Below are 9084 nucleotides of genomic sequence, written 5' to 3' on the forward strand. Positions count from 1 at the left end.
AGCATATTTGAGAAATAAAATTTTACAATTTAATGGTCATAGTAGAAATAATTTGGTCATAATATATGGTCTGGTCAAGAAAAATTGTTTTCCTTTTTTCCTTTTCCTTGTCCTTTTCCTTTTTCCTGTTATCTTTTCCTTTTTTTTTATTAATGGCTTATCTTTTGAAAAATTATGAAGGTTATTATAGTCATTGTTTATCGTCAAGGGAGGCAAGTGTAATATTGAAAACCTTAAGGGAGTTCAATAAAATTGTCAGAAACCTCAGGGAAGGTTTCTGAAATTATCCCCAATTCTAATTTTAAACTTTGGTGTTTGAGCGGCCCAAATTGAATCACATAACCCCGAGTCCCCGATCCTTCCCGCCCAGCAGCTTTTGCTAATTCCCCGGGTCCTTTCATCTGCCCGAGGATAAATACAACTGCTTCTGATTACTGCTTAATCAAGAACATCAACTAATCAACAGTTCTATGTTACTACTTACTACTATGCAAGAAGAAATGACATTCTGGGGTTTGATTCTTTATCCCTTTTCGTTATTCTATTTGTTCATTAGCAAAAATTTATGGACCCAATGAGAATGCAAGTTTGGTGTTTGTTTTGTTGCAGGCGCTTATGTGACTTTGAATGAGCCTTACATCCTGAACTCAGATGGCAAACGGCTTCGAATTACACAGGTTCTTAATATCTATGTACTAATTCATTTTCTTGGACAGACATACTGGTATAGTTACGGTGTTTGTGTAAAGGTTTTTCACATAGTTTTCTTGACTGATGATAGCTCATCTTGATTTATTTATGCTGTTGAAAGATACAAGCATCTTTATATGTACTTTTAGTGTCCTTTCAATTTGTGACTGTGCGGGATTGACTATTTTCATTCCTTATAGTACTATCCAAATTTCCCCTTGTACCATAGTTCGATGCTTGGCATGTGCTGATTCAACACTCGAAAATATCCCTTATTTTTATTACTGTCATTTTGCTGATATGTAAGTTTGATTGGAGCAAAAAGGAGGACAAGAAACCAAATTAGTACTCATCTTATGAGCTATACTTTTAGTACTGTTAATTTTGAGTTAATGAAGCAGAAGTTTTGATGCGATATTGGCCATTGGACAGAATTGTGCTCCACTGAATAGTGATATACTTCATGTACGAATGACCAATCAATGGTTGAAATGTTGCAGGCTACGTTAGAGCCACAGAAGGATGGTTCTTTAACAAGAGCAAGGTCGATTCTTCAATGTACAGTGGGGAGTAAACCTCCTGTTTCCATATGTTCATTGTCAAAGGAGTTTACCTTCACTCAGTTGGATCTTGAGCTTGAGGAGTCTGAGCAAGTCATCTTCGCAGTCAAAGGTCCTCAAATAATTCATCTTTCTGGTTATTATGTTCCTTCACAAGCTGTTTCTAAGAGGGAAGCCAGTACTAGCACCGATGATCTCATAATGTATCCTTAGGCAAACCTATACTGTTTTTCCTTATTTTCTTTTAAAGAAATTAACAGTATGCAATTTGATGGATTTCAATTATCATTGTTGTTGTGCTAGCTAATTGAAACTGCTGCAACACAAGTAGATTCTACTATTTCAGTCTAGGATGGATGTGAGCACCCAAAATCTTGCTTTAGTTATGCTCAAAGTGAAGGTTCTTTTTTGTTAACCTTACTCCGTCCTATTGGATATTTTTGCGTCAAGTCTCCTTTCTATGCTTAATGTTTTTCCCTTGATAGGCTCTTCAACAATCTTCCTGGAACAATGATTTGTTTCTAATGAGCATTTTCTCCGTGCTTTTAAATGTTAATGGGCATGGACAGGTGATTTGAAAGAGACTAAATGGTGAAAAGGAACATAAGTTTCTGAAGCAAATTATTAATGTCTGAATTTACTGAAAAAATTAGTTGCGATGAAGCTTATATCTGTCATCAACTTGAGTATTCAACCAAGTTTCTGGACTTCCTTAGGCATCTCGGGACAACTCTTCTACTGTGGGTTTCTTGCAACAAAATACCGTTAGTGATTATTTTATGTCTCTAGAAAAACTTGAACTGTTTTGGATTGTGTGCAGTTGATCTTCCTTTACTTTTTGCAATCAGAGATTGCAATGGTGAAGCAGATAAAGTTATGGCAGAAAATCGTGAAGAGAGAAAGCTGACTGCAGTGGAGAGAGATATTGCTAACACTTTTAGCATGCTTGACTGTCGTCGAGATGACACCCCAGGTAGTGACTATGACCTCAGAGATGCGTTGATGAATGACAAATATCATTTAGTCAATGCAGACATGCATGAGGATGGTATATATCATGCTAGAGTTATTTGCATCTCATTTTATTTTTGAGGAATGAAAATCATTTTCATCCATTTATGGTCTAATGAGTTCGCTAACATCTGCGGCTTCTACACTTTTGACATGATAGTTTACTAAAATAAAAGTTTTACTCTATATTCAAGAAAAATTTAGTATCTGTGTCTAATATGCAAATTCCTGGATATTGTAAATGACCACATTGGAATTTATGCTATATTGCCTGTACCTGACTCAAGCTCTTTCATGTTTTTGACAAGATGGGTGATCACATCTTCAGATTTCTGAATTTGTTGCAGTCTATAGCTCCTTTTTACATGACCTAGAAAACACGACTAAATAGTTTCAAGTCTTTACTTTCTGCAAATTCCATGCCTTACTCATAGACGTCACATAGAGTTTGCAAGTATTGTAGGTAAGTAGAAAATCCCATTATTTATTTCAACTTCATTTTACTTGCCACATAAGGCTTAAATTTGGAAACAGAATTGAAAACTTTTTGTGTGTTGGTGTGTACCTTGATTCAATCACTTAGCAATTGCAACTTCATTATGATAGCATTCAAATTTGGGCAGAATTTCTGTCATATTAACCAATATTAGAAAACACTAGGGTCCTGATTTCATTTTATGGCATAAAGAATTACCGATCAAAAGAGATGCCTGATTTTTCTTCTTAAATTTATGTCACAAGAATGCTGTACTTTACATTGCAAAAGACTGTTTCAAGCACATGAAGACCTCTTCAGTGATGATTAGCTATTTCTGTCTGTTCATGCTCTAGAATACTGTAACCATGCACAAACCTATTTCCTCTCTGCCCACCAAAGGGCAAATTACTATCGGCAGAATCAAGACTGTTCTGAATGTGAAACTTTTGTGGCCTGTGTCCTGTACTTTGGATGTGAACAACTACTGCTGCATCATCAATTAATAGAATTCATTTGCATGCTATTTTTCCTTCGAGTGAGTAAATTTATCTGCCAGCATATCTCCATTTTGAAGGCACTGCAGTGTGTGGTGTAGCATCCACAGATTAACTCCATTTTGTTAAAAGGCCCTTCATTGACGATATTCTTATTAAGTAAATAGCATGGATGCGATGAAAATTGCCCACGTTTAAATTACAACATCAACCAAGGCTTCTAAAGTCAATAGTATATTATATATGCATGAATGGAACAAGTGCAATAAAGCCTAATTCTGGAAGTGTTCATAATTTAATGTTAGTCGCAAATAGAGTAAAACGACAAATGGGGCCACAAAGTGCATGACTAGCAGTGGCATTAAATTTTTGTTGAGATGTTTTAATTTATGGAGTTTGATGATTCTTATTGAGTAGCTGACGAGGAGATGGTAAATGAGAAAGTACAACTCCACGCTCCTGAGAGTATACTGGATGGCGAAGATGAGGATTATGTTCCATGTATGAGGAAGAGTGCAGCAACTGCAAAGAAAATGCTAAAGAAAGGTGGAGAGGATGCTGACAAGGTAATAGTTCAGGCAAGTAAATTGTTGAAAGCTGTTGACTGCATAAAAGAGGAAACAGCTGATGGTGTCAGTAGACCAAGTCAACAAGAAAGGTGATGTAGTTCACAAATAAAGGCCTGTGTTTCCTGCATACCTCTCTACCAAGTTCTCCTTTTCTCCATAAAAATATAGACAATATGCGGTTGCATGAATGTAAGAGAAATTTCCCTTCATTTGTTAAACTTTTACTAAGATGTATTGCTTGTAATGCTTTTGTCAATTTTCTTATCTCAACAAGGAGTAACCAAAAGAAAAAAACGAGTTACTTTACATGCATCCTCTTTACTCCCTTGACTGATTGATTGACTTGGGGTTTAAATCTTTTTGGTCCAACTATGAATGTTGGGAGCCACTTTTCTAGAGCAAATTTTCACATAGTATCATTTTAGTTCATTGCATTGTGTTTTCTAGTGTTTCATAGGTAGGTAAAGAATTCAAAACTAGCTCGGAAAAGACCAGTTGACCATAAAACTGAAGTTGCAACTTTAGTGCTTGGATTGACGGGCACTATTATGTACCAAACTTAGTCTTGCTCGGAGGATGATTTTGTGTGTCCTGTCCGCAGACTGTTTGCACTATATGTAGTATGGGTGCATGATTATGTCTAAATGCACTTCAGGGAGGAAAGCCTGATGAATAACTTGCACCTTGCTTCCAATGAGGTTGGCATGGAGAAATGCATAGAGCCAGAAAAGATATCAGTTGAACCTTTCTGCAAAGAAGATGCTTCTCACAGTAATACTCTTTCGTGTTGGATTGCCAATTTTACTTGTATTTTCAACACTCAGCTGGCAAAGATTGGAGAAGCCCGTAAGCAGGCCCTTGATGGGTAATTAATCTTCCCTGCCATCCCCTGTGTCTAATTCGTGCTCGATTATTACCATTGACTAAGTGATATTACTTGCACCACATTGTTAGTAATCAATATTCTTATATTTTTGTTCAGGAGGCTGTTTTTCGCATGCCTTTCTCCCCTGATTTTAGTTTTCTAAATCTTTCATTCCACAGAGATGCCTGTCTTAGTCAATTCTTAAATATACTGATGCCTGATTTGCTATCCGTGTTTTGGCTGCACACTTGTAATACAGTAATTTGGTCATCTCTACCAGGAATTGCACGGATGAACATGGGAAAATATGACCTACAAATATTTTTTGATCATTGACAAGAGATATGGTGAAAAAATTCATAGTATAGATTCTTTTATCTTTGGTAAATTTGCAGTGACATTGGTGGTTCTCCTCCCTTGCCATCTATGTTTGTGCTGCCTTCTTGTGAACCAGACTTGCAAAAGAGTTTGAGGAAAGAGAAGAAAAGAATAGATGGATGTGGAAATGAAAAGAAAACCACTGGAGGTGACACTGAATACCAGAAGAATGCTATAAAAGAGAATGAAGTGCAGCAAGCTCACAAAGAAAGTGATGATTTGTACCAAGGTTGTGCTGGGAGTCAACATCATTGGAAATCATTCACATCAATGTATGAATAGTTTGTTTAGTCATTTGCTAGATTTAGTCAACGGAATCTATCGCATGCTTGAATTTTTCTCTTGCCTTTTTTGGCCCCAAACTTAGCTGATTGTTACTGTTGAATTTGGCAGTGAAAGCAGTGGTTCTTTTCACTCGCCATCTAAGGCTGGGCTGCCTTGTCAAATTGACAGGCTAAACAATGGGAAGAAAAAAAAGAAAAGAAAAGAAGGATGTGACGAGCTGAAAACTATTGAAGCTATTGTTTACCACCGCAGGAATGCTCTGAAAGAGAATAAAGTAAACCAATCTCACACAGAAAGTGACAACACGTGCCAAGGTCGTGCAGGGAACCGACATGATCAGATATTAGCAAAGAATATGTATGGTAAACTTGTCTCAGGAATGTGCTATATTAGCAGTGGAGCTATTATAGGCATTGTCTTGTCTCTCTTCTTTATAACTGATACATTTTAAAATTTGTTGAACCTAGTGGTGAAATGGGTGAATCAAGTCCTTCGCTGCCTCGAGATGAAGTCCATGATGCAGTTGATCAGAAACCTAAAGAGAGACTGACAAATGGGAATGTCCAAGTTTGGCCTAAGACAAATGATGACGCGAAACGAAGAATTGATAAGTAAGAATGTTTATTGATGTTCTTTCTTTTCCCGTAACTTCTGCTTTGAGATTTTTCTACAAATGCATGAATAGATAACTGCTTTCTAATCACAATTTTTTTTTTCTGCTAATATTTATTCCAGCAGGTTGACCTTCTTTAGTGGGGAAAGTAAGTGTCCTAATGGCTCAATTCCTCTTCCTGCTGAAGATAGATCTAAAAATGGTCAGAAATCAAAAAAGAGAAAGAAACACCGGGCTTTGGACCAAAACTATGTTAACGGAGATGGAGATGCCTTTCAAAAGGAAATCTTTAGTAACATTGTGGCTGACATGGGGAGCATGGTAAATTTTTTGCCTGCAAAATTTGAAGAACTTGTGCTATCAAATGTTAAGTTAGCATCTTCTTTCATGTTTTGCCCATGTGGATATATGCATGCATACGGTAGTGTTATATTATTATCTTTTCATCTTTTTTGAAGTTTGATAGTTGAATTTGGTTGCTCTTGATGTTGGATTGTCTTTAATGTGACAGAGGAATCACGGAGATTTGATACACGAATCTTGTAAATGCAACACCAAAAATCTTTTGACAGAAGCCAAGTTCAAGCAAAACATACAAGGCACTGAGAATATGGAAATTGTTCTCCCAACAAATATTGAGCATCAGATGCCAATGGATGATACCAAGTAACTTCTTTCATCTCTAACACTTCTCTCAAAAGCTCAAGTCTTGACATCTTCTTGACTGGTTTAACAGGAAGAAAATGTTCTAGATAGATGATACCAAGTAATTTTGTTCATCTCTTGTGCTTCTCTCAATTATTTTGTGGTCCTATAGAAAGCTTTGACTGAAGTGTATAAAATTGTGCTGCCTAAACTAATTCTTTGAACTAAGTGGGCAGTAGTTAGGAGAAGTGCGCAAGTGGTGAGAAGAGGCATTTTGGAATTTCTTCCATAGTTTAAACAATGAAAATAGCTGAGATTATGAGGGCACTAGCTACTTTAAGACTGTTTCAATTGGTAGAAAATCTTCCTGGCCTCCTTCCAGTTCTTCCGCCCATTATGTGGAATCTCAGTAATGAAGCTTCCATTGCCTGTAATTTAACATCTTATGTTTCTGATATCCAAGACAATGGCTGTAACGACCTGACTGCTGTGGAAACCTTGTTGCTAAAGAATTGAAGTATGACCATTTTCAGGAAAACAAGTATTTACAACCCTGTTTAGGCATAAAATGCAGACAGAACAGCTCAACCGTTTTTTGAACTTTGACTGGTTAATACACATGCGAAAGACCAGTTAAATTCATAATCAAAATCACCTCATGGAATCAATACAGAAGAAAATTTGTTTTCTGTCAGTAGAGAAGAAAAATTACAAGAACGCTGAATAAGAAAGTTAGGGTCCTCTACCCAGTCTGCCAATTATAGCATTTCTGGACATCTCTAATACACTGCTACTATCCAAGAAGAAAAGGCAAGTGGTGTTATTATGAAGTCCTAGTTTATCATTCGTGCTCAACCGGTGTAAACATCCTGGTGCAAGGCATGATTTCAAAATTTCAGCTTGAAATAACGTAGCTTCTTCTTCCTTTTTGAACCCATATTCATTTGTTGGATACATTAGGTTTGTCATGCCTTTTCGAGTAGCATAAAATCTTAGGTTACAAAAATATGAGATACTTTAGAATTATCTAGTTTCTTTTTTATGTCCATTTATGTCCCAACTGACAGTTGTCGATCGAAGCCTGATAGCAAATGTCTAGAAAAGTTTTAAATCTGTATTGAACAAGCTGTACTGATGCAGCAAAGCCATATGTACTTTCAGGAATCATGAAAGCTATCCTGACTTAGTAAAGGATGGATACCAATCTTATAAAGAATTCAAAAAGAAGAAAAAGCTGAAGATCAAAGCCAAACAAAATGGCAATGATTTGTGTTCCACTTCTAAAGCGAGGGCCATCTCAAATGAAATAATTATAGAGGATCTGGCAGCAGGTGAATCTGGCGGGAAAGTAGCTGCTCCTGGAAGAAAGGTACAATGACAAGTTGTCAATCGGAAAATGGCATAATGGTTAATAGTTATATGCAATTCTGATATATTAACTGATACTTCTGCTATCACTGATTCATTTATGTCATTGTTTGGTTTAGATCAAAGTATTTTACACTGTCAGGTCGAGGGAGACTGGAAGTTTACTCGAGTCAAATCTTGGGGAAGAAAAGCCCTTCAAGTTCCGCTTGGGTACTAAACTTGCTATGAATCCCTCCATTTCTGTTTCAAATTGACTCATTTATTCATTTTGAAGTACTTTTTATTTCTTTCTATGTTTAGCAGTATCACGCACAACTAAGCCTGGAGGAATGAACAGATCTGCATTTTCCTAGTTTATGTAATCTACCTGCTTACTACTTTACATGCTTTTGGTGTTAAATCAGGTGACAAAAAGGTAATCCAGGGTTGGAATCTCGGCATTAACGGTAAGTGCTGTCAGAGTAAGAAAGATTTCTGTTGAATTGAACTTCTTTTTGTTCTCCATTTATCCGTTTTACATTTTTATGCTTGTAGCTTGATGTATGCTGTTGTAACTATAAGTTATGGCATTACTAGGTATGCGTATTGGAGACAGGAGGAGACTGATCATCCCACCATCAATGGTGTATGTCATCATATGCTGGAGGCCTCCATGTTTATATTGTCTTCCATTTTCATGTTTGCACATTTTAGGCACTTTAATGATCCTTTCTTAATTTCATTTAACTTCTACTGGATGCAGTTATGGTGAAAGAGCTCCAGATGTTTTTCCCTCAGATTCATGGCTGGTGTATGATATTGAATTGGTTTCTGTGCGTTGATTGCTTAAAGTCCAGCAAAATCTAATGAAGCGAGATTCAAGTGTTTTGATGTTAAGTAGCAGCAAAATTTAGAGAAGCAGAACTCAAAAGTGTTTTAAAATATTTCGTAGTGCTTTGAACATAAAGTTCATATGACTATAGGTACAGTAGAGCTGGAACAACAGCTCTTTTTGGTGATTTACTGAAGGCTTGTTTTCTTTTTTGTTTGCCTAGTGTACTTGTGGGAGACTCTTAGCAAGGCTATTACAAGCAACTGCTAATGCATTAGTAAGTCCAAGTGAGTAGTCTGTTCTATTTATTGGCACAA

The 9084-nt window shown here is 36.6% G+C and overlaps 1 protein-coding gene across 3 annotated transcripts; it reads left to right on the forward strand.

The window, feature by feature from the left end:
• Positions 1–329: 329 nt before the first annotated feature.
• LOC113701073 (uncharacterized) lies at positions 330–9084 on the forward strand. 3 transcript variants are annotated; one of them, XM_072056799.1, is made up of 16 exons: positions 330–513; positions 610–677; positions 1191–1453; positions 2099–2223; positions 3651–3891; positions 4458–4667; positions 5063–5317; positions 5439–5687; positions 5798–5941; positions 6066–6264; positions 6455–6609; positions 7750–7957; positions 8076–8166; positions 8361–8402; positions 8533–8581; positions 8699–9084. In XM_072056799.1, exons 1-16 carry the CDS (start codon positions 471–473, stop codon positions 8775–8777), a joined length of 2421 nt encoding a protein of 806 aa, XP_071912900.1. In that variant the 5' UTR covers positions 330–470; the 3' UTR covers positions 8778–9084. The 3 variants fall into 3 exon arrangements, with proteins under 3 accessions (XP_071912900.1, XP_071912901.1, XP_027077355.2); XM_072056800.1 differs by having other exon boundaries at positions 6069–6264; XM_027221554.2 differs by lacking the exons at positions 8533–8581; positions 8699–9084 and having other exon boundaries at positions 8260–8398.

This window comes from Coffea arabica, chromosome 7c (assembly GCF_036785885.1).
Source record: "Coffea arabica cultivar ET-39 chromosome 7c, Coffea Arabica ET-39 HiFi, whole genome shotgun sequence".
In the NCBI taxonomy this organism is placed as follows: domain Eukaryota; kingdom Viridiplantae; phylum Streptophyta; class Magnoliopsida; order Gentianales; family Rubiaceae; genus Coffea; species Coffea arabica.